The sequence below is a fragment of the Plectropomus leopardus genome, chromosome 7 (assembly GCF_008729295.1).
Source record: "Plectropomus leopardus isolate mb chromosome 7, YSFRI_Pleo_2.0, whole genome shotgun sequence".
Taxonomy (NCBI): domain Eukaryota; kingdom Metazoa; phylum Chordata; class Actinopteri; order Perciformes; family Serranidae; genus Plectropomus; species Plectropomus leopardus.
Genome location: NC_056469.1, coordinates 23651956 through 23678630, shown reverse-complemented (window position 1 = coordinate 23678630; position 26675 = coordinate 23651956). Strand labels below are relative to the sequence as shown.

The 26675-nt window shown below is 41.7% G+C and overlaps 1 protein-coding gene across 3 annotated transcripts; it reads left to right on the top strand.

Moving 5' to 3' along the window:
• Positions 1-150: 150 nt before the first annotated feature.
• Positions 151-25571, top strand: atp1a3b (ATPase Na+/K+ transporting subunit alpha 3b). Of its 3 annotated transcripts, none has more exons than XM_042489306.1 (23): positions 151-355; positions 485-577; positions 13242-13358; positions 13857-13916; positions 14665-14868; positions 15027-15140; positions 15584-15718; positions 15825-15942; positions 16752-17020; positions 18126-18324; positions 18429-18673; positions 18766-18958; positions 19718-19893; positions 20015-20151; positions 20249-20399; positions 21101-21269; positions 21532-21686; positions 22281-22404; positions 22616-22761; positions 22849-22979; positions 23141-23242; positions 23361-23452; positions 24018-25571. In XM_042489306.1, exons 2-23 carry the CDS (start codon positions 572-574, stop codon positions 24044-24046), a joined length of 3072 nt encoding a protein of 1023 aa, XP_042345240.1. In that variant the 5' UTR covers positions 151-355; positions 485-571; the 3' UTR covers positions 24047-25571. The 3 variants fall into 3 exon arrangements, with proteins under 3 accessions (XP_042345240.1, XP_042345241.1, XP_042345242.1); XM_042489308.1 differs by having other exon boundaries at positions 152-355; positions 13281-13358; XM_042489307.1 differs by having other exon boundaries at positions 151-577.
• Positions 25572-26675: the final 1104 nt, after the last annotated feature.

Genomic DNA, 26675 nt, shown 5'->3' with positions numbered 1-26675 from the left:
CAGCGATCCCATCACCGATGAGACGCTCCGAATTATGATTGGCCAGCTGCGTGAACGGTGGGTGGGTTTTTACGGCTCCTCGGTTCACTCATTTGCTCCAGGCGGCGCTTCTTCCACTGGCGGAGTGGTGCGGCTGGAGCAGCGGAGTACTGCGGCAACCGGCAAAGCCGCGGAGGGAGATCAAGTCCTGAAAAGGTAGCAGTGCGGCTCGTTAGTTTCGCCGGTCTTTCACCGCAAGTATCAGAGAGCAAAGGAAGGAAGCGCATCCCCGCGTGATGCTCCGCTTGAGACCGCAACATTTCATTTGAAAGACGTCTCACTGGGGGGGAAAGATTGTAGCCTAACCCTTTGGAAGGTTTGACAGACCGTTTATTTAAAGCCAGAAAACATTTTACCAGATAGATAACTTCCCTGACGTCTTTTTTTATTTTTTTTATTTAAGCAACCCCTGAAAAAACTTATTCTCCTTTATTTTTTTTTCAAGGCAAGGTATTTTGATATAATTCACCGCGAGGGGCTGACACCTCTCAAGCCGTGCATCACCTGAGAGGAGAAGAGTGACTGCGCCAACATGGGGGTAAGACTGACGATTACAACTTTACTTTAACTGCGTTGTAGCCCACCTGAAGTGGCCTGAGAAATGAGCCTGATAATTTGCACCTAACGAGGAAAGATTAAGGTGATGTCATGTTTTCCTTCGTGGAAATCCCGTTTGCCTGAGTGACATTGACTCTAATGCGGAACTGTGTTTTATACCCGGGTCTCCCAGACTGCGACAAATTGATGTAGCTCCTGTCTACAGTGCGGATGTAGAAAGCAGCTGCATTTACCTGCTCACTTTGATTTGACTTTGGTTTTCACTTGTTTTACTTGATTAGGAATAAGGACATTTTGTGTCCTTTTTCTGTGCGGTCAATCCATAGTCAGTGAGATAAAAAAAAATATGGATGAAAACTGATGTCAAAGTGGAGCAAGTGTGTGTGGTTTAGAGGTTGTCAGTGTATCATCTGTGTTTCAGCTCTCACATAGGCCTTACTTTGGCTATAACCTTGCAGCCATGGTAGGCCTAATCGGTTTATTCCGACCAAGAGCGCGAGAGGGAGGGGGTCGCACGTGTTAGATCCACATTCTGCTCACCCATCATTAAGTGTTGAGTTTAAAAAATAATAATTTTGTCTCATTTGAAGGCACACATACGTGCTGTGACTATGGCAGTGATGAACGAACATGGTGTACTGTGACCTCCTCCATGCCCTCGCTGCCCCCCGTCTCCCCCTTCATGTCCTCTAGCTGCGTTGAGCCCTGGAGGCACTGCCCTCTCTCCGGTGCAGCACAGAAGCATCTGCACCAGGGGGGATGCTGAGCCCCCCGCGTCCTCACAGTGGACGAGTCTCATCCTCGGCACCCTCGATGACCCATGCGTCATAATGCGGTTACCGGGAATAAGCGCCTCACCAGCTTATTTCCCCTTTAATTTGTGACATAACAGGGACTCGATAATCGCTAACATTGAACACATTTACGCGCACTACAGATTAAAGAAACAACCAGGAGCACGATGTGCTCTGTAAAGTTTGTCAGAGTTCTCATCTGCTGTGCGCATCCGTCAAAACCATTAAAAGCATTCGATGTGTCTCCGGTTATCTGGATAAACTTAGCTTATTAGTCATGCCAATGAATCAGAGGAAGCTTGTGGAACAAACACAGCGTTCCCGGAAAATGCCAAGGCGCAGATGCCATTGTTGCGCAATTTCTTTTCCATCTCTCCATCCTGCGGAAAGAGTTGTAATTTTTAATCTCCGACTCTCTTACCGTGTGAATGATGCGGTGGCATGACGCTGCAGAAGGGGGACTGTGCGGTGCTGGGAGGCTGTTTTAGGCAGCATCAGCCAATGCCATCGCAGTTACACAAGCATCTGACATTTCTCTAGCCGGGAAAGACGCTCAAGATGCCGGATTCGAGGGGGTAAAGCTAACCCCGGCAGCTTTAGTGGGCACTGCGTCAAAAGGGATGGGAGTGCAAAAAGTGCTTACGCATGTGCTGCTGCTGCTGCTGCTGCTGTTGTTGTGTGGAAGCTCGACGAAGCAGCGTGAGGGAGAAATGGTGTGTCATTTCGGAAGATGCCGCAGCACTCCAGAGATTGGCATTATAAAACAGAATATGAGCGACCTATGAAGGGTGTTTCCTTGACTTTCACTAGATGAGCGCTGAGGTCACCCTGAATGAGAAGGGGACGGATAGATTGATGGAGGGATGGAGTCATGGATGGATATCTTTCCTGACAATGACTACACTCCCTTCTCTCTTTTTATGTAATTAATTCCGAGAATTTTGCACTGGCGCACTGTGGATGGCATTGCCAGCTTTCCTTTCCCAAGGCCGCAGGGGGCATCGCTTGATACGTGCCTTCTGCGTCAAACCGGGGGCGGGGCCTGTGGTGTGGAAATTCCCTGTAAAGAGCTGTGATAGGCTGGCACGAGAAGCCACGCAGTAAGGACTGGGCTTAGAGACAGCAGTGATGCTATAGAGCAAAGCTCCGGCATGTGTCAGGGATACTGGAGAGACAACCGGCACATTTCGTCTGGCACTCTGATAGATAGTCTGCATTTGGCAGAGCGTCTCTAAAGAAATGTTGGAGGTGTTTTCACTCACACAGCCGCTCATCTTGCTCATTGTTCTCCTCTCTGCATTGGTGCAGCTATACATGGCGGATGCTGATGAGACTATAGGAGGAGGATTTCACCTTCAGACACGTGACACTGATGGGGGGAGGGTGCCACTGCTGAGAGAGCAGGAGGGACTCAGAGAGAGAGGGATGAAGGACAGATCAGTAGTGGCTGGTCTGCAGGTGTGGAGAGAGAAAGAGAGAGGGATTTAAAGTGAAGGAGGAGGCGCATGGAGGGGGAGGGCTGCCCGGCTGTATATCTCGTTACAGGATAATGACCTGAGACTCACATTACCATGGCTCCTGTTTCCTCTTGCTGCACACTGTGGGGTTGGTTATCAGGGGGGCAGGAGACAGATGGGATAGGGAGAGGACAGATGTGGTTTTGTGGATGATCTTTATAGGACACTGAGTGGAGGGTGAGCGCAGTGGTGGAGCGGTTGGAGAGGTGTGGTGTAGGTGGGATGCCGCCCCAGGAGAGATGGGAGGATTAAAGAGAGATGAAGGTGCAGCAGCGGTACTGAGGCTTTGTCAGAAGGTCATACAGGATGGTGACGAGGGGTGTGGTTGCTTTGAATGCATGTGGGATGGGGAGGAGATGCTCCTGTCAGTGTCGAAATCCCCGTAAGACTTTGATTAGACTCGCTGATTACCTGTATCATGATGTAAAGGTTTCTAAAACAGCGTGTACTTTTCTGTCGGCTCTGGCGAGGCGTGTGCGGTGATAGAGAAGAAGTTAGAAGGTGTCAGTGGAAGGTAGTTCAGGAGTTGGATGTGTGTGGCCTCTGCAGAGGCCCAGCCCTCAGTTTGGTGCAGAGTACTGCACATCCCTCCCCACTGCACCTGCTGCCTGATGCTGATAGGCTGCACTGTACCACAGCTGATCTGTCCACGCAGCGCAGGAACCAATAGAAAAGCACGTCCACACAGGATCCAATCAAACACATGATCTCTCTGACCGCACAGCCAGCTGGGAGCTTTTTGCCCTGTGGCCTATAGGGGTCAATTAAGGTCAATATGGTGACCTTTGAAATGCTCCTCTATTGTCCCTGTCAAGGCTCTTGTAGGTCTCTGATCAATAAATATCCACTGTAATGAGGACAACGTCCTTAGTGAGAGGACTGCTGAAGGACAGATTCCTGATTTCTCTTGTGCCTCAACAAGAAAAAAACCCGGAGTTAGCCTCCTCGCTAGTGTGAGACTAAAAGGACAAAGCCCGAGCTGTGAGCTCAGTCGCAGCTTGTGTAATGCTAATAAAATGCAAAGGTCAGTGCTGTCTCCTTCATACGTAACTTTGAAACAAGGTTACAGTAGCCACAGTGATTGACTAACAGTTTTCCAACATCAACGTGTTGATGGTCTCCCATAATGAGAGCGATTCAGAGGGGTTAGGTTGCCTGACTACATCAACATGACTAATTCAGGGTGTTGTCCTGGAGATGTGTGTATGTTTGTGAAGTGTGTGTGACTGTAAATGTGTGCGTGCATGCGTCCCTGTGTGAATACACCAAAGAACAAAGTGTAACACCGCTAACCGACAATAAAGAAAGCCTTGTTAAAGTAAGAAACTGATCATCTTACAACACCTCACTGTGTTTGATTTGATTTTCTTACCATGTAATGGTGGCATTCAGTGAAGACGGTACAAGGAGTTTTAGGATTTATTGTAATTAAATTCCTCAATAGCGCATTGCGAATGATTTTCCATTCATTCAGACATACCTAAAGGTCTAGTGTGTAGGATTTAGGTGGATGTATTGACAGATATTGTATATAATATGCATAACAATGGGGTGTCAATACAGCATAGTATAACAATATGTTGCATGGTGATTGTGCTAAAATACACAGATGCCAAGTTTTTCATTTTTAATCATATTAATGATTATTATTGAAAATACAAATTAAACTTTTGGTACCCTACTAGAATAATAAAATCATTTGCATTTTCAGTCCACTAGACACATGCAATAAAAAAATATTGAGGTGAAATGAACAGACTGGAAACTTTTTGTTAGTAATAAAAAACAAATGTTTATTATGTGTTTTTTTCCCTGAATTTTTCAGTTGAAAAAAGGTAATAAATTGCAATATATCTCAACATTAGGGGTGGGTGATATGGCCCTAAAAAAATATTTAGGGTATTTTTGCGATAATGATATTCTGGATATATTCTAGCTAATATATTCTTGATGATATGAAAAGTACTGAAAAATATAAATTATATTTTATCGCAAATTGCAAGAACATATAATTGTAACAAACTAAGTGTTTGTGCTAGTTTTATATGTCATTATAAGGTAATTCTTTTCCTTTAAATATTCAGTAAAAAACACAAAAACTCTAGGGCACGCTTGTTGTTGCTGTGCGTAACGGTGTGACGACATTATGTCAACAAGCTGGAATATTGCCATTATCACAAAATGAATATTTCTGATCATATTAAAAATTTTACCGGTATTCTCGTGAATTACATAAAATGGCACGCTCCCTCTCTACAAATGCTATTGCAATACTAAGATGATTACAAAACATTAAAAATTGCAATAATATTGTATCTAATTTGTACCTAAGTACCATGATAGTATTGTACAAGGGGGCCTGTGGTGATTCCCCCCTAGTTTATCATCACCTGAATTTAAGAATTGTTGTGATTTGGTTACCTTAGAATTAACTGTTGATATATTAACGGACAAAACAAACACTGGCTCCAGATAGGGCCATCTCACAGTAATTCGCCTACACGTTTGGTACACGCGAGAAGTTTCAGTTTGTTGCAATGTTGCAACATCATCGCTAGATGTCACTTAATCCTGCACGGTAGACCATTGACTCAGTAGATCCTGGTTTGGAAACGCAAAGCAACACGTGATGGGCTTGAACATCTCATATGGATATTTGGTTTAGTGGTGCAGTTAGCAACTGTGTGGATGTGCGTGCATGCACATCTGGACATCTTTCCGTGACCAGCTGCCTGCAGAGGAGTCCTAAGAGAGTCCATGGTGTGAGAGTCCTCTCTCACACCATGGCGAGATGCCATGTCCGCTACAAACACCAAACCAGAGATTTACAATGCAAATCTAGACCTGGACACACACACGCATGCCAAGACGCACAAACTACAGTGCAAAAATCCCTCAGAGTTTAGGGGGGTGGACTGATACACAGTTACCCAATTGTCTCTGTGGGATGAATGGACACAGGACAGACAGAGGGGCAGGAGGAAACAGAGTGGCGGGGGGCAGGAGGAGCTATAACTCGAGTTAGGATTTTTAGTTTGGGTTGTATTTGGCTGAGCTTATTTTTAGTTTTTGGAGAACGCACAACACGGATGATTTGAGAGTTAAAGAGAGTTTATCTCTCTCTGTCTCTTCGTGTTTCTGTGGCTCAGAGATTAAGATTTTCTCTCAGCGCTCTTAAATGGCCACAATCTTTTTATTTCTTTATTTAAATGTGTTGTTCCACAGGATCAATCCATTACCTGTACTTAATAATTTAATTTTAAATTCCACACAGTCTTGAGAGAACGTCAGCTGGGACTGCTGTACCAGAGAAGTTTTACTCCATCTTTTCCCTCTGTCTTCCTCATGTCTGATATCTGGGATCTCCTCGTTTTGATGCCTGTTCACACTGATAAGTAGAAAGATAAGAAGCCTTCATATCACTCTCCAGGCTGATACAGATAAGTGAAACAAATATCTTACAAGTCTCTTTTACAAGGCATTCAAATCCTTATCATCTGCAAAAAAGTAACCATGTAATCTATACAGTTACTCAGAATTCCCAAAATATTTGGCTCCAACCTAATGATAAATGCAGAGGTTGCATTTAAGCATTTAATATTCCCGAGAGAGAGTAGTAGAGAAAGAAGAGTGATAGAGAGACAAAGAGAGGACGAAGCACAGTGGGCTAATCCAGTGGAGTAATCAGACTAGCTAATCCCAACAGCTCTGTCCCTCGGTCCACAGACTGAGCCCCCCACTGTGGCCCAGAGCTGCGCCATCCTGCTGCAAGACACAGCAGATGGCCCAATGACCTTGCAAGGTCACACACACACAAACACACATTCAACAACACACATACACACAAAATGCATAGTAGCATTTATACAGATGCAGAAATCAAACGACAAACCAGCACCACATTTTAACATCCAAAAAACACCTTTTAAAATTATGTTTGTACCTTTTAACACCTTAACACCAATTTTCTCAAGGATGCCTGATTAATTAAATAAACATGACACGTATCCGTTGATCATAATTTAATTGTGAATGTGTTTAGGCCTTCCTAATATTCAGACCTGTGCACATTCAGTGGCACCATATCAGTCACATTTTGGCCTGAATGAAAGAGGCCAGAATGGAGACAGAGGGCCTTCAACCTAAAATACTGCATGGCGACTCAAGAAAAGGATATGAATTAGACCCAAAATCCATCTAAAGTCAGCTGTAAAGGCAGCCAGAGATACAAGATGTATCTTATTATACACCATTGGCTTTGCTTTAAATTCATACTTTTTTTTAACTCAGGTCATATGTGCGCAGAGCACGAGTGAAATGACCAGTGAATTGGGGTTGTTTTTACAGCTCATCTGCACATTATTTTATAAGGGCTGGGCAATATGAGGAAAATCAAATATCATAATTTTTTAAGGAAATTCCTTGATATTGATATTGCAACAATATTGTACACAGTAAAATCTTACAAGTTGATCTTTACTATAATGAAACATAACTTGAGACTAAAAGTTTTCTGTATTTACAAAGTTAAGATAACTTAATAAAGAAAAGCTATCTTTAGGCTAATAGTTATATTAATCAGTTTTTGGATTTTCTGATATTATTAGAATCAATTTGTCAGAGTACTGATCAACAGACTTTCTACATTCTACAGTCAAAGTTGTAGTGAACAACGTGCATTAGGCCTTGATCTGATGCTTGCATTTGGCTTCTCTGTACAAAGAGGAAATGCAAACTCATGTTGGTGTGACCAATACTGTGGTGGTTGCCACATTAAAATAAGAACAAAATCTAGAGCTAGGGTAGTATTTCTTCCCCCTCCCTACAACCACTTCCTCATACCAGTTCCACATGAAAAGAAACAAAAAAGCCCAAAACAGCATTCTTTTTTTTGCATTTGTGTGGACTGTATATGCACATTAGTTCTTCCTCTTATAGGAGTCACCATGCGTGCAAGTGAAGGGGAAGAAAAATATTCAACATGCCTGTGCCAGTTAAACCCACCGTCAGTGGGCATGCCTCAACTCGTCCTTTACATGCGTGACATGGTAGTTCTCTCAGGTGCCACTCCTAGTGTGATCGAGACAAAAGAACAGAGCAGCAGCATTTGACTTCATGTAGCATTGCCATGTCTGGAAAATAAATTACAATTTTGCAGTTTCATGGTAGGAGAGGAGTCAAAATTTGAACATTAACATTTCTTGTTCAAGTGATAATTATTCTACATTTCTGCCTGAAATGTGTGACAGTTCTTGTCTTCTCTGACTGTACGCTTTCAGTTGTGTCTCATCTTTGTGTTTATCTTATTATTTCACAATCACTTGGTCTCTTTCTCCCATTCACTCTACATCTCCCTCCCTCTCTCTGCCGCAATGCGTGTAGACGCTGCACATACGGACTGTAGCCAGCACAATGACTCACCTCTGCTCACACACACACAAACACACACACAAACACACACACACACACACACTAATACCTTGAATCAGTCTGTGTTATACAGCAGTGAATACAGTGTCCAGTTACAGATGCATCAATTATTACTCGTCCCGGATCGCATCAGGGGATCCTAGGAGGCCACTGCTGAGCTTCGTCACCATGCCAATGGCCGTGCCGGTCACCATGGTTACTTGCCCTCCAAACACGCTCGCTTGTCAAAGTTGTTGACATGAGGACAAAACGCAAGGTTTAGTTTGTTTAGCCAGAGCAGGCCCGCAGGATCATTTACGATCAAATCAAACGTACAACCAGATGTGTGAGGCAATCTGCGTTATTGAATTATTGAAGCAGTTTTTAATACGTCAACTGGATGTGAATGATCGCAGTATGTGATCCATAGAGGAGCATCCGATGTTTCCATTTCCTGATGATGTCAGAGATGTGTCTGTCCATCAGTCCGTTCATCTGTGTGCTAGCAGCAGAGCAAGCGTCTGTAATTCCAGCCACGAGTCTCTGTTTCCTTCCTCAGGACAGGGGGGGCTCATTACATTACCCCGAGCTGTGTGAGACAGCTGGACACCCACAGACGCATGGTGCACTTTGATGTTTTCTCCAAATGAAAGGACACTCAAATCGTATGCATGGACACTTTATCTCTCTCTGCTTAATAATTAAACAATCAAAGTGGAGAGTAATAATAATAATAATAATAATGATAAAGTATATTTATATATAGCACTTACCAAAACCAACGTTACAAATTGCTTTACACTTAAAATCACAAAAATATACACACAGGAAAAATCTTGAAATACAAAAGAAAAGAATAAGAACAACACAAGAAAAATTTTAAATTGCAAAAAATACAGCACAAAAGACACATTTTTTTAAAAATATGGTTGAATTTGAAAACAAAAACAGAGCTGTGCAACTCTTGAATGCAATTTCGGGAGTAAAATATATTTATAAAATTATCCTTTAAAGAGAAATCAAAGGACTGCCTTTTTCGATAAAATTAAGTCTTCAAAAGTGATTCTAAAGAAGTCGGTGTAGCACGCATGAGATCCTGAGGCAGATCATTCCGCAACCGAGGAGCCCGAACACAAAATGCTCGGTCGCCTTTAGTGATACACGTGAAAACAGCCCAGAAGATGATTAACAACTCACAATTTATAAAAAATGGCTTTAACCGGTTTCATGTTTTTTAGCAGTGTACTGTGGGTGCGACAAAGACATACGTTATCAGGTAGCAGGGTGTGAATGGAGGGAAGACAGGAGAGGCTTACACACTCACACACACAAAGCCAGGTATGCACTTAACATACTCAACATACTGTAAACACACACGCAAGATAAATCAGCAGCCTCTCTTTTCTCTTTGAGTCAAGCTGATAAGGACTCACTCACATCCGCACTCTCAAGGACACACACAGGAGTGTGAATATCATCTATTAGCATATGAGAGCACATGCTCAGAGTGACACTTACACACACACACACACACACACACACACACACCATAAGCAAGGGTTGTGCAATCTATTAGAGTGAGGTCACTGCAGGTCAAACACCGATACAGAGCCAGCAGACAAAGACTGCTGGTCAATATCTAATTAGAGGCATGAGAGAAGGGTGACAACAGCTCTCTCTCACTCTTTCGCTGTCCCTTTTCCACCTGCCTCTCTCGCTCTTTATCCGTCCCTGCTTCTCACCTCCCACTGGTGTCTCCCTTTCCATGCGCCCAGTCGTGTCTGTCATCCACCCCCTTAACATCCATCTCTCTGCGTGTGGCTACTTTTCACCACATATTGCTTTGTTTGGCATCACTCTCCATCTCCTTACCAACCACTTCTATTGTCTAAGCATGTGTGTGTGCGTGTTTGTTTGTGGTACGGAGACAAAGAAATGCGTGTGTCCATATTTATATTATTATTTTAGTGTGCATATGCTCGAAAAAGCAGGTGTGCTGCTGAGAAGACAATGCTATCTTAACCATTTAAAACCTGAGCAAACTGGCTTGCTTTCTCTCAAAAACATGGGAAGAAGGCGATGAGCGACTTAACAAGAAATGACCCAAAAATGAGCGAGACATTAGTAAAAAGTTACCATAAAATTATCTGAAAATAAGCGAAAAAAAGAGAGAAAAAGAAAAAAAGGCAAAGTTAAAAAAAAAAAAGATAAATAAGGAAATGACCTAAAAAGACTGCCGAAATAAATATAAATTATGTTAATTATTATATACTCCTGGACATTTTTCTCTAGCATTTTTAAAATTCTAATTCTGCTCATTTCTTAAAGTTTGCCAAGCTTTTTATTAAGAATTGCTCATTACCTTTTTCCCCATGTTTTCCCTCAGAGGTTTAAATACTTCTGAATGGCATGTAAATGAAGTAAAAGAAAAATGATGTCAATCCAGGTTTCAAATTTACCTGCAACAACAGAATTATACGAACAATCTGATACTTACACACCTGCCAGTCTGTCATCAGTGACATTATGGGGCCTATTTGCCATCTGATTAGAAGGTAAACCTGCAACTTTTCTTTTTATTCCACACTTTTGCTCTCCAAATACAGATATGAAGCCATCATTCATTCAGTTAATCTCAAGTGAATACATATAATATATACATATATATGCCTACGCACACCCTTTTTCTCAATCACACCCACACCGACACCCACACCCACACCCACACACACACACACACACACACACACACACACACACACACACACTTTCAGCAGCCGTCTCAGAGGGGCTGAGCAGCAGCAGTACTTTTCCACTGCATCAGTTTCTGCTCTACGCAGCCCCTGCATCGCCAGGCCTGCCTGGTCTTGCTGCGGCAAGAGATCTGCTCACCTGCTCTTTTGTTGCAGACCTCTGTGTGTTTGCACGTGTGTGTGTATCCGCAGTCAGGCCAAACAGATCCTTCCCACTGACATGCTGCTCTCAGCCTGACATGCTTGAACAAATGGTTTCATTGTTTGCTTTGAATTCTGCAGCCCGCGCTCTACAATCACGTCACAGTTGTCATCCACATGTTTTTTCATGAATCCGTTCCTATTTTTCTTTATGACTGCAAACCAGAAAGACAGGTCTTTGTTTTCCAAGTACAAATTATGTACCATGCAGAGGCACGATTTCACAAGAGTTTCACACAGCAGCCATACAATTACAGCTCCCACAGTAGGAAATTCAGTTGATCTTTGTCAGTCACATTTTGTCGCACTGCAGGTGTGTGTGTTTTGGTGTGGTTTGTTTGTGTAAGAGTTGAGATCTCGATTCATACTTCCTCACTGGCGCTTTTGTAAACAGCCACAGTATGTATCTTTGGCAAGTGGATTTTAGTAAATATACTTTTAAACATTGCGTTAAATGGAAGATCAGTTTGCTTCTCTGTAAATTATATCTGCACTGTGATATCAGTTGCAAAGAAAGTAGTCCAGCAGCGGTTACCTGGTCTTTCTTCACTCCTGATGACGTTACTACCATGTTGCACCACTAGAGGGTGCTTACTTTATTTTCAGTGAATTTCAGTTTGTTTGGGATTTCCTTTAAACAAACACACAGCCAGTGCATCCTCTCTAATTTATCAATGAAATCTTCACCTTTAACCTAATTTTTTTGACACACATGCCTTCATTAGGAGGATTGTTGTCACTGATTATTAGTTGATAGGTATTGATGTGTCTGTCTGATTCCGTGTAAATTATGTGGCTTCCAAATCAGCCTCTTCTCTGTCAAACTATCATTGTGCATCTGACTGTATTGATTTGCCACACAGGCAGTTTCCTTGATGACTTGGTCCTGTCAGCGAAGGGCTTGTCCACTTGGACCCACTCACACCTCCTGGGAGGGATTCTTGTCTCTCCATGTCACCTCTGACCTTTGATGAGGGACATTTGTATTGATGTGACCTGGCAGTCAAGCTCCTCTCCTTCCGGACAACAGGCTCGGGTTACAGTTATAGACCTAGAAGGACTAGAATGTGCAGTGCTGGAGAAAATCAGGGTTATTAATAGTCCACTAAAGTCTAGTTTAACAACATAAGCCAATTTCTGAGGAGACAATTATAGCGGGAAGAGTACCGGGAACAAGGGACAGTGCAGTAAAGACAAGGACATTTCATGTGCCTCTGTGTGTGTGCATGCATGTACTTGAGACTTAATTTTTAGTGATTTTGACATCAAAGTGTCTCTGATGTATCTGGTCTAATAGTGTAGAACACACTAACATATAATCAGAAAGCCTTTGACGAACTCTGCTTTCTGCTCTCTCTTTCTCTCATGTCCTTGCTGCTGGATACATGAAAAAGGCCAGGAAGCCATTAGTTGAAGCTTACAGGTTAACCATTGCACTGGATTGTGTTTTGATGTGTCCATCAGGCTGTTTTTGGACATCAGAGCAAGAATTATTTGATCAGAGGAGATCAAATGGATATTGCAGAACAGACAGGAGGCACATGCTTTAATGTGTAGTGACTGTGCAAATATGGAGATATTTTTGTTCAGGAAAAATAGAGCTATCGGAATAATGCGCTTATGTTTCAGTAAGTCTTATGATAATAGGTTTTTGCTCTCCATCTTATATCTTCCTCGTTAACTGAGAATAATTGATGAAATACAGGCTACTTCACCAGGCCACTTCACAAGGGTGCAACTTTATTTACTGTACAGTAAAAGAGAGAAACCTCAAGTTCAGTTCAATAAAACCTGGAAGCATTACTTCGATTAAGAAAGAATTTTATGTATTTTCAGACACAACGTATAGTTTTCAGCCTATGTAGTACATGCACAAGCGCAACAGTTAAGATGATACACGAAGGCGAACAGGCTACTATCTCCTTAATGTAGTCCGAAGGCATGTATAAAACATATGTGTGTGTCTGTAGTATGGGCGGTCAGACAGTTACCGCGTTGCCACCACACAGGACAAAGATGACCGATCCCCCAAGAAGAAGAAGGGGGGAACCAAGGACATGGATGACCTGAAGAAGGAAGTGCCCATTGTAAGTAAAGCCTTATCAATGTGTAGATGTTGGCATAAAATATGTTTGAGACCAATTCATATTTGTCCTGTCAGTCAAAAGCTTAGGATGTGAAAAATGATTTTAAGCTTTTGAAGAACGTCTTCTCAGAGGATATAATAAAGGAAAGTGATTTGACACCAACTCTGTTGGAGAGAAGGGAAATCTTTCTCTGTATTTTTGCTGGTGAGAGGGGTGACGTGTTATCAGGAGGATAACTTTGATCCCCAGCGCAAGAAACAGACACCGGGGTCGCCATATCTGGCTGCCCTGATATCTCTCAGGTGAACTGCATGCATGGAGTAAATCCCAGTCAGCTTGTATGGCAATAGTTCAAAACTCTCTTTCATTTATTAAGCATAATTCTTCCTGTAATTTAGACTATTTTCTATAAAATGTCCTTGCATGCAAAAAAAATGGCAACTACTAATCACACTGAACTACACGGAGAACTGATTATTTCTGTATTTTCTCTCCCAGACAGAACATAAGATGTCCGTAGAGGAGGTATGCAGGAAATACCAGACTGACATTGTCCAGGTGAGTTGATGATGATAACTTCTCTGAGTATGTATGATGGATGACTTCCTGAATGAGCCTACCTGGTACAGGTCCAGGGGCCCAAAGTTTCAGGGGCCCCCTGGCCTTCCCCGGTAAAATGTTTTAAAATGACCACAAAGAGATTCAAAGGAACTAAGATTCACAGAACTAATTCGACAAGACACAAAATCACCAAAAAAAGCAACAAATATACCTCAAGTAGACACAAAACATAATAACCAAAAAGAGACAGAAATATACCTCTAAGAGAAACAAAATGGCCTTAAAGATATACAAAATTATTCAAAATAAACAAAACAACCACAAAAAATGACCACAAAGAGACACAAAACTACAAAAAGATACTAACATCTTCAAAAAGATGCAAAAAAACAACAAGAAAAGGCATAACCAGCACAAAGTTCATGTTTGCTGCCCCTGTATCAGGGAGGTGTTGGGGCCTTTTGCATGTCTGTGCCTGAGGGCCCATTGTTTCATAATCTGCCCATGGTTTGTGCAGTTATATGGTTTGAGACTGTTTTCCCAATTGACCACTAGATGGCATCTTTTCACTGGTTTATTGGAGTTTTGAAAATTTACAACCCAACCCAACCAGTCATGACTAAAGAAATATGAGAACGTTAACAAACCAAAACAAATGTGGGTTTTTTTTTTTTTGGCTTTGCGTCAGTGCAGGCTTACCCTTCTCTTCTAACTCCACATCCCAATTCCTCTGTGCTCCCTCCAGGGGCTGACCAATGCCAAGGCAGCAGAGTATCTGATCAGGGACGGTCCCAATGCTCTCACCCCTCCTCCCACCACCCCCGAGTGGGTCAAGTTCTGTCGCCAGCTGTTTGGTGGATTCTCCATCCTGCTGTGGATCGGCGCCATCCTCTGCTTCCTGGCCTACGCCATCCAGGCAGCCACTGAGGACGAACCTGCAGGAGACAATGTGAGCGGCACACACATCTGTCCCATATACACCTCATTAACACAATCACCACGCTCTCTGACTATGAAATACAGACATAGATAACACCTCACCTGTAACCAGTGTCTTCCCACAGCCCACACTCACATATGTTCGACTCTGTCTCTCTCTATCTCCAGTTGTACCTAGGTATTGTGCTCACAGCTGTTGTCATCATTACCGGTTGCTTCTCATACTTTCAAGAGGCCAAGAGCTCCAAAATCATGGAATCTTTCAAGAACATGGTGCCTCAGGTACATATGTGCTTGCTCAGAAGACACCAGTTTTTGTATGAAATCTCTTTTTGAATTCCTACTGGAGAGAGGACTCTAACAAGGTAGCCTTTAAAGAGATTATTACAAGGATTTCTTTAAAAAAAAAAAAAAAGAATGGTAGACACCAGAAATGATGGGTCATATCTAAGTACCCAGTTAATGTGACTCAGTAGAAACACTGTTGATGTAATTCCTCAAACTCTACCGTTTTGCTTTATGCTTTTGCAAAACGAGGTGGCACAGCTGGTGGTCGTCACTCAGCCTGCAAATATCCATGCATACCGTGTGTGTTGTGATTTTTGAATACATTACATTTGATGAATCTGATTCTTTCTTCATGAAGGGATAGAAAATGTCAACCCCCCATATTGACAAACCATGTTTCACTGTGTTTTCTAACCATCACTGATGTCTCCCTGCAGCAAGCGTTGGTGATCCGTGAGGGTGAGAAGGTACAGATCAACGCTGAAGAAGTGGTGGCTGGAGATCTGATTGAAGTGAAGGGAGGAGACAGGATCCCTGCTGACATCAGGGTGGTTTCTGCTCATGGATGCAAGGTACAAACACACACATACATGCTGATACACACACACACACACACATTCAAACTCTTGCTTCCCTTTTGTCTGCAACTATGTGTTTTACTTTTTTGTTTCCCATTAGGTTGATAACTCCTCCCTAACAGGCGAGTCAGAGCCCCAGAACAGGTCACCTGACTGTACCCATGACAACCCCTTGGAGACCCGCAACATTGCTTTCTTCTCCACCAACTGTGTGGAAGGTATGGCCACTACTGCAACAGCATTACCAGCAATTATTAACTTTTGGGGCTATGGAGGACCAAATCTGCCATGATAAATAAATAAATTAATTGGTAATTGAAATAATAAAGACAGCCATTTACAAAATATCTTTTTTATCTATCTTTTTTTATTGTAAGATAATTTTTTATTTAGGCATTTGCCTTTATTGACAGGGAAGATTAAGCATGAAAGGGGGGGTGAAATGCAGCCAAGGGACAAGGCCGGAATCAAACCCACGGCCACTGCCGCGAGGACTTAGCCTATGTACACGAGGCACCCACTGAGCTACTGGGCACCCCAAGTCTCAATTAAGTACATTTGCAAGTTTATTTATTAAAAAAAATATTTGATATGCACATAATTAAAAAAAATATTTACCAATTCATTCTTATCTCTTTATGTTTTTTCTTATTTTATTAATCTATCCACATATTTATTTCCCTATGATTCAATATGAAAATAGATTAATACAGAATAAATAATTTGGCAAATGAATAGTAAATACATTTTACTGTATTTATTTATTTTTCTATTTCTGTGCATATAAAAAAATCATGAATATTTATTTGGCAAGGGATGTCTTTGTGTTATTTCAATTATATATTTACTGAGTAATTTTTCTTTTCCTATGGCACATTTGGTCCTCCACATTGCTTACACTGAGCCTAGTAATAAAGTTTGCACCTGACGAACTCTAGAAAATGTTTTCGATAGGACAGATCACACAGGCAATGATGAAGCAAAAAATTATATTTTACAACATAATTGCCCCTTTTTCCAAAACCAGGCACAGCTCGTGGCCTCGTTATCTGCACTGGAGACCGCACAGTCATGGGTCGCATTGCTACTCTGACCTCTGGCCTGGAGACCGGAAAAACCCCCATCGCCAAAGAGATCGAGCATTTCATCCACATCATCACAGGTGTGGCCGTCTTCCTGGGCGTCACCTTCTTCATCCTGGCCATCATCCTGGGTTACACCTGGCTGGAAGCTGTCATCTTCCTCATTGGTATCATTGTGGCTAACGTGCCTGAAGGGCTGCTGGCCACTGTCACTGTAAGTGCCAAAATAATTAGATACTTCTTAATCTCTTTTTACTTGCTTCTGAATTTGTGTACTTTGGTATATTTTTGCAATCTGTTGTCAAGTAAAAGTATAAAAATATTAGCATCAATATATACCATAAGTTAAAAAAGTAGAAGCATGCATTATGGGGAATGATGCATTTTTGAATAATTTATATATCATTGTTGGATTATCTTGTGTTTCTTCTTGCTGTGGTATCCAAATGTGGTATTGTGTATTGTTTATTCTATATTGAATCAAAGTTTAAAATTCTTCTTTCACCTCAACTCTACAGAGAACATTTTCTTTATTTCACTTTTTATGTCTGTTTGCTCATTTTAGTGCCTAACTTGTCCATATGTGTTTATTCCTGTTCCATTTTGTTAAATTTAGTTAAGTGTTTTAAGTATTATGGATCTTCAGTGCTATTTTTATTGCATTTGTCTTTCATTTTGAAAGCTGCTCTAAAAATACTGAAATCTTTTGTCACTTCTTATTTAATTGTAACACAAGCTCACTTTATTTAGCATCAAGAAATTCTATTTTGGAGCTTAATAGGTGACACATCCAAACATGAGGATGATTAACATCATAAATGGGTCATGTGGTGTGGAGTAGATAGAGCCAAACGTGGGAGACTGCAAACAACAAGAGCTTGAATAAATCATTTTTTTAAACTGAAAACTAACATTTAGATATTAAAAAAATCTTAAGAGGGGATGCAGTGCAGGTAGTGAAAAGGGTAGAGAAGCACAGGTGAGAGACATAAGGGAATTAGGTTGGAGAACAGACCGGGATCTGATTGGCTTAGAAAAACTTGAGCAGAGGCTGATGCAGTGCAGCTGTGTGGATGGGAAATGAGGGGAAATAAAGCACAGGAACACAGGAGGGGAGGAATACAGTGAACAGAAACTCCAAAAAACACAATTCTGTTATTAATAGACAGATCAGAGTGATAAGAAAAACAAACCAACTAATATGGGCATCTTAAATGATTCTGCAGTCTGCTGCAGACAGAACTCAGTCCAGGCTTTTCCAACAAGTCTGAAGGCACCTGGACACGGAGCAGACTGTAACAAAATGTATGTGTATGCAGGTGTGTCTGACCCTGACTGCCAAACGTATGGCTAAGAAGAACTGCCTGGTGAAGAACTTGGAAGCTGTGGAAACCCTCGGCTCCACCTCCACCATCTGCTCTGACAAGACCGGCACCCTGACCCAGAACAGGATGACCGTGGCCCACATGTGGTTTGACAACCAGATCCACGAGGCCGACACCACCGAGGACCAGTCTGGTAAGTGAGGACAGGAAAAACAGCTGCCACTGATGAAATATGGGATAAATGATGATTTGAAATCATGAACATTAGTAATATGTACTCTTCTGTTCCTGCTCCAGGTGCCTCTTTTGACAAGAGCTCAGTGACCTGGCTGTCCCTGGCTCGTATCGCCGGTCTGTGTAACCGTGCTCAGTTCAAAGCAGGACAAGACTCACTGCCCATCCTGAAGCGTGACGTGGCCGGAGATGCCTCAGAGTCAGCCCTGCTGAAGTGTATCGAGCTGTCTTGTGGCTCAGTCAGGTTGATGAGGGATAAGAACAAGAAGGTGGCTGAGATCCCCTTTAACTCCACCAACAAATACCAGGTGAGTAACAGTTTGCATTACAGCTGTGGGCGCAAGATGAAAAACATATGCACAAATTCATCACATTAAATCAACTTTATGTTCTCCTCTAGCTTTCAGTGCATGAGACAGAGGATCCCAATGACAACCGCTACCTGCTGGTGATGAAGGGAGCCCCTGAGAGGATCCTGGACCGCTGCTCCACCATCTTGCTGCAGGGGAAGGAACAGCCCATGGACGAGGAGCTCAAGGAAGCTTTCCAGAATGCTTACATGGAGCTGGGAGGACTGGGAGAGAGAGTATTGGGTAAGGACAGGTAGAACTGCAGAGAGGAGAACAGGATTTTTTTATGTAGTCACAAGTATGTCAAAAAATGGCTTTTTTTGCTTTTTTTTAGTTATTCCTTATATTAAAATACATTATAATTTAATAAGAATTAAAGCCTTCCGCAGAAGCTGTTACTTTAGCGCTGCTTCAACCACTTATTTCGTGTTATTGGATAACCTTGTTTAATCTGAACCGACCCTTTTAAACGCCAAAGTCACAAAAAGATGCAAATAAACTACTTGATCAAAGCAGCCATAGACCAGCAGTTCCTGTGTTCGGGGATGTTAAAATCACTGTCTGGCTTTCAACAGAGTGATATAACATCTTCAGTTCCCTTTTGGAAACTGTTGTTGGATGGTGAAGCTGTGAAAATATTCTAAATATAGCGTCAGTCAAAGTGATTGATTTTATTAGGTGACTAAAATGGGTTTTGCCACTGCTCTATCCACAGTGGTACATTGCTTAGCTTTTAGTGTCAATACTTCTGCCTGCTCCTCTAAACTGGCTGCATGCCGACTGACATCTACTGTTTGCAGTACACTGATTACGGAGAAGTACCTCATGCAACCCCACATTAAAGGATCCAAGTTATAACTTTATATTTGTTTAATTATCAAAACCAGGCACAACTGAAATGTAATTTGACTGTTGGTTGAAGTTATGTCAGAGGTATGAATTTCAACAGAAGATCTGTGTTCATTTTTAGATTTCACTAATAAAATCATCTTTTTCCTCCAGGTTTCTGCCACTTGCTGCTGCCAGAGGATCAGTACCCCAAGGGCTTTGCCTTTGACACAGATGATGTCAACTTCCAGACAGACAACCTTTGCTTTGTTGGCCTCATGTCCATGATCGACCCTCCTCGTGCTGCTGTGCCTGATGCTGTTGGCAAATGCCGATCTGCTGGTATCAAGGTGAGGTTTTTTTTAATGCAACTAATACATGAACTCTTTATTTACTTACAGTGTTTTATATTTAGGTTTTGTTTCAAGAGATCACGTGATAAAATGTAATTTTTTTTGTCACTCTTATTAGGTCATCATGGTCACTGGAGATCACCCAATCACAGCCAAGGCCATTGCCAAGGGAGTGGGCATCATCTCAGAGGGCAACGAGACAGTGGAGGACATTGCAGCTCGTCTCAACATTCCTATCAGCCAAGTCAACCCCAGGTAAAGAATGATCACAGCAAGCACACCCAAAACAACTGGTCACACAAATGATGGTAAATTTCAAGGACCACATCAATGCTTCACTGTTTGTGTTCAGGGACGCCAAGGCCTGTGTGATCCACGGCACAGACCTCAAAGATCTGTCTCAGGATCAGATGGACGACATCCTGAGGAATCACACAGAGATTGTCTTTGCCAGAACCTCGCCACAGCAGAAGCTCATCATCGTAGAGGGTTGCCAGAGACTGGTAGGAGCATTTTCAGATTGTTTTATAATAAAATACCTTATGGACGATAAATATTTGGTGTACCCTGAACAAGTAGGTGTCAAATCTCCAATCCGGTGTTATTCTCATGCTTTCATTGGTTTGAATAGAAGACGACGTGTATGTTTTTTTCCTTGAAATTACATTCAGGGACTAGACTTCAAGGTACTATTATGTTTTTACAACAGCAGAGGGCGCTAGTTGTCTGTTGAATGAGGATTCCCAGACTGACTTTTTTTGCTACTGTGAAATGGTTAGATTGTATTGCGATAGCAAAAGGTTTAATTTGTATAATTATATTAACTAATTCAAACATTGGAATAGATTTCATTGCAATTTAATTTAGACTTTAATTTACATTATGTAAGAAAATATGAACATCTTGAAAACATTATTATTAAACATATATTATTGCACAATCTATGTACAGTATTGCAAGTTATTGCACAAACTATAGACAATATTGCACAATATACGGTGTTGCACAGGGTGATTTGCGTCCTGAGGTAGATTAAAGTGGAGAGTGCAAATGGTTAGTTACTGTCAATTGCAAATGGCAGACCAAAAACAATTATTAAAGTAAATAGACCTCTATTAAAATCTTGATAGCTGTGCAGAAAAGGGATAAAGAGATTTAACAAATGTACCATCTTCTAAATATTTCCCTCTTTCTTCTCTCCCAGGGTGCCATTGTAGCTGTGACAGGCGATGGTGTGAATGACTCCCCTGCGCTGAAAAAGGCCGACATTGGTGTTGCCATGGGAATCTCTGGCTCGGATGTGTCCAAACAGGCTGCAGACATGATCTTGTTGGATGATAACTTTGCCTCTATTGTCACAGGAGTGGAAGAAGGTGAGAAGACCCAAAGGACCGAACAAGAACAACATTTAAAGCAAAAAACAGTTGATAATGAGAGAAAAAACATGTGTAAAGAGGGTGATAGATAAGATTTAAGTGAAACTGAGGCAAGATTTATTTGTTTTTTCTGCAGATTGACCTTAAGAAATGTTATAACACAAAAACAGAGCTCAGATTAAGGAAGGAAATAGGAAAAAATAAAGCCAAGGAGTTGGACTCAGTGTGTGATGTAACCTGTCTATTATTCTCCCTTCAGGCCGTTTGATCTTTGATAACCTTAAGAAGTCCATCGCCTACACCCTGACCAGCAACATCCCAGAGATCACTCCCTTCCTGTTGTTCATCATCGTCAACATCCCTCTGCCACTGGGAACCATCACTATCCTCTGTATCGACCTGGGAACTGACATGGTGAGAGCTCATCGAACACACAACTACAACAAGTAGCTTTACACTCATATATAAGCAGTGCTGATTCAAATTCTTAATTCTAGATCAGAAAACAAGGGATTCATTTACAAAATATCTAATATAATACAAAATATATGCCTCTCTGCTTGGGATAATACAAAGGCTGCTTGGGAATAAGATGTGGGAGAGGAAATATCCAACCTGTGTATTGATATCATTACACAGATTCACACTTGATCTTTTTGTGTAAGACTCAGTCTGATGCAATTTAATTATTTCACCGCCTACATTTTTCCAGTGATACATTGGCAAAAATGTATCTGTCTGTCTGTCCAGAATGTCCCAGGTGCAACAATACCCCGGTCTCTCTGGGACATTATGGTCTGGTCCTATCAATCCCTGAACAGCTTCTAGTTTTCAATATTTGAATGTTTCTCATCCCTATGCAATAAAACACTAAAACCCAACCTCACCTCTATTTCTGGGATAATTCAATGAAGCAAATACATATACATATGCAAATTAACAAATGAAACTTTCTTTTCATAAACATCATTATGTGCTACAAGTTGACATTTCTTCCTCCCCCCTCAGGTGCCAGCCATCTCCCTGGCTTATGAAATGGCTGAGAGTGACATCATGAAGCGTCAGCCCCGGAACCCATTCAGGGACAAGCTGGTGAATGAGAGGCTTATCAGCATTGCTTATGGACAGATTGGTAAGTAAAATGCTGCTGCTGTTTCAGAATTATGTCTATGATTATTATTTGGTCTTTGTTGGCTAAAAAAGTGTGTTTAAATCAGCTTCACCCCACCTTTTGTTGTTAACATGCAACAGCAGCAGGATTATCTTTGAGCCTGCAATGTTTTTAGGAAAACTAGATTCAGGAAATCTATGGCCTAACTTCTTTGTGTGTATGTTTTCCTCAGGTATGATCCAGGCCCTGGGAGGTTTCTTCTCCTACTTTGTCATCTTGGCTGAAAATGGTTTCCTGCCCAGTCTACTCGTAGGCATAAGGCTCAACTGGGATGACCGCTCCTGCAACGACCTGGAAGACAGCTATGGTCAGCAGTGGGTAAGTGTCGTTTTTGCATGTTTTAAGGTGTGTTTTTAAGGTTTTGACACTTTATCTCACTCTGTTTCTTTGCTCTCCTGCCCTCAGACATATGAGCAGAGGAAGATTGTGGAGTTCACATGCCACACAGCCTTCTTTGTCAGTATTGTGGTCGTGCAGTGGGCTGATGTCATTATCTGCAAGACCAGACGTAACTCCGTGTTCCAGCAAGGCATGAAGTGAGTCCAATAAGTGTGCTGTGATACCAACGTACTCCTTTCAGAAATGTATCTTCTGCCAATAAGCATCAGAATAATATCATCTAAACTATGGTGATATGTGTCTAAATTTCTGCAGCAGCATTTCTGCTCTTAAATATTTGTCGTATTTCTCAACACAGGAACAAGATTTTGATCTTCGGCCTGTTTGAAGAGACAGCCCTGGCTGCCTTCCTGTCCTACTGCCCAGGCATGGATGTGGCTCTCAGGATGTATCCTCTAAAGTAAGCCTCATTACCAAATTCATTACACGGACACATGCACTCACTCTCATGTTAAGACGTATTATGTTATCTCTCCACTTGCTCAGGTTAAATCCTTGTTCTCTTGTCTTGTCCACAGACCTACCTGGTGGTTTTGTGCATTCCCCTATAGTTTTCTCATCTTTGTTTATGATGAAGTCCGAAAACTTCTCATCCGTCATAACCCTGGAGGTTAGTATTTCTGGTCCTTAATAAGCACATTATACAGTAAACTAAAGTTCTTTTAAAGGAAGCTGGGGTTCAGACTAGTCTCACTCTCAATTATCTGTTTTTAAATTGCATTAAATCGCATAATAATAATAGTAATGATGTAAATATGTATATGATTGTATATGTATTGTTTACGAAGTCTGAAGAAGAGCTGTTAGCTTGAAGCGTCAATAGTGGGTAGCTCAATAAAAGCTGCACGGGGAGCTAAAGTGTGCGGACCTTTCTCCATTTTTGAATGACACTCATGAAATCACTGCACCCAGCCAAGAAAGTGTTCAGCACACAACTCCCATGTTAGTTAGTGAGCTTTAGAGGTGCTAGTGAGCAGATTTTCAGGCAGTAACAGATAATATCCCTTTATTTCTAGTCTGTTTTAATCTAAGCCAACTGCCTGCTGGCAGTAGCGTATTTCCCAAAATAATGAACTAGTTCTTTAACCAATGCTAAATTCCATGGAAAATATTTATGGCTTGAAAACATGGAAATTAACTGAACTTTTCTGTTTTTTTTCTCATGTGCACTCCAGGTTGGGTGGAAAAGGAGACATACTATTGATCGATGGAGCATCTTTGCTCAAACCCCCTACATCTTCCACTTATTTCTCCCCCCTGTCACTTCATCCCTGGCAAGACACATCTCCAGACGCCCCGCCCTCTTAAAGACAAAAACCGCTTTGAAGCAATTTTCATCACAACTGCCCCAAAGATTAAAAACAGCAAAAGCACCTTTACAACTTTCTACATCGACCCGCCCCCCTTTCTCCCCATCTCCTATGATACTCTTTGCATGTGTTCTCTCACTGCTGTGTACATAAACCAATATATCTACCAAACGGCAGCTGCATATTGTGTATGTAGATTTGAATGAGCTAAGGATACAAAGGGAGTGTCTACGCTCTGCAAAAAAGGGCCATCCAGCTCCTCGCCCTCCCTGTTCTTCCCCCTGCTCTCTCTCTCTTTCCCCCTCGTCTGTCTCTATACCTTCGTTCCCCTCTCTCGTTTTCCCTCCTCGCCAACCCTTTGCTTGTCCTCCAATCACACACAGATGTAAAGATCACACAGTGAGATCCCACCGCCGACACCACTTCGACTGCCACCTCTCGCCTCCGTCTCCTGTCTGTAGAGGACCAGCGGAGTGGTCACCTCCCTGTCGTTCTCGCCACGTCCATTTGACCTTCTCTTCCGTTCTCAACGGCCACAGTGTTGTTTTTTAATATGTGGGGTACAGGGGGGGTTTCGATGATTTTACTTGTCTTTTTTTATTTCTAAGACGGGAGGGGGGGTAAGTGAGAGCTGCTTTTCCTCATTTAGGCCTAACAAAGCACACCCCATGGCGTCCTGTCCCCTCTCTCCCCCTCTGTCTCTCACATCCCTCCCCTCCCCTCCCCTCCTGCCCTGTTTGTCTCTGTTTGTGTGCACTGTGTGAACCATTGTCCTTGTTAATAACTATTACAGTACACCCCCCACCCCACCTTCCAAGTTGGTAAATACAACTCAATCTTTCTGTGTGCTCTAGGAAATCTATATAATTCTATACTGAATTTAAATGAAACAATAAAAAAAACACATGTTGAAAAACAGCTCAAGAGAGACATTCATGAAGAAGCACGTCAACAATATTGGTGGAATAGGAAAAAGCGAGAGAGAGACGCGTCTCTCTTTTTTTGTTTTTTGTTTGGTTGCGGTTATTTTCGTTGTTTTTTCAGGAGGCAGTTCTGTAACAGCAGAGCAGGGTTTTAGGTTGTGTTTTTACTAAAAGACACAAGACGCTAACCAAGGCTTTCAGGTTCCTGTCACTGCAGGTGTGCCGGTATGATGTGGTGCAGTGTGCTGTGATGTGGTGAGTGGTGATGATGCGGCCTGGGGTCTGTTACCGGATCGGGTCCAGGTCCCGGTGTAGCCTGGGTCTGTGTGCGTGTATGTGTTGGAGACCAGTGAAGGGCCAGCGGTCTCAGGCTGGGTCTATCTCAGATGGCTGCAAGAGTTGAAATTCAAGAAGAAAAAAAACCCACAACTAGTAGAACATGTGTGTCAAATAAATGAAACCAACACCAATAAAACATCTAGAACATTTAATACAACCTAGACCTGTCTGTGTGTCTTTCTGTCTCTGATTTTACTCGTGTAGATCTACACACGCTTCTCTTTTGTATCTCTCAGTCTATAATTTTCTTTATTGCTCTTTCTTGAAAATAACTTTGTCTCAAGGTTGCACATAACGACAAAACAAGGGGAATTTAATGCCATCCCTTCTGACAGACTTGAAACAACTACTACCTTTTGTGAAGTTAAACATTTTTGTTCAGGCTACACAAAAGGTGTTGATCTCTATGGTAAATTCAATTTTTAGGCCATATTACTGTTAGTTGTAATGTGTTAATGATATTTATTCCTTTAATCACACATTAAAGTAACTTTTTTGTCTGGAATACTTCAGACATGTAAATCACAAATTACATGAATTTAGACTCGACACAATCAAATACTTGAAACTCAACTTGACAGCAGTGACTCATGACATCACTTGAGCCTTTTGACTTGAAAAGTACTGAATACCTTACCCCAAAGTCCAAAAATTATATAAAAAAAAAAAAAGTTATGTAAAAAGTTTGCAACAAAAAAAGTTAATTAGCAAGTCAACATCCAAATCTCCAGATCTATTCTGTACCAATCAGACAGCATCCAATCAAGTTTCAGGAGAGAACCATGAAGAACTAGGGTTACATTAATAACCAGTTGGAAAAAAGGATAACCAAAAATAATTTAATCCACCTCAACAAAAAAATTAAGTGCAGCATGCAAAATGTGCAGATTTGAAGTTACACAACAATTTTTAACAAACTTGTTTCAACACATAAATAGACATTTTAAAAGCATTCATGATTTTTGTATTCGGTGAAGAAGGCATTATGACTCGTTTAGGACTCGAAACTCAAAGATGGGACTTGAATTGTCCCAAGTCAAGTGATGTGCAAAACAATGACTTGGTCCCAGCTCTGTAATGCCCTATATGTCAGACTCACTATTATTCCAACACACATATTCAAACTATGTGACATTATTTCATCACACTTGAGTGCAAATTGGTTGATTTCAGTCAGAGGTGGTGCACCACACAGCAGAAACCAGAGGGTAGAAATATGAGAATGGGATGCCACCTAGTGTTGTGAATTTCTATTCACTTC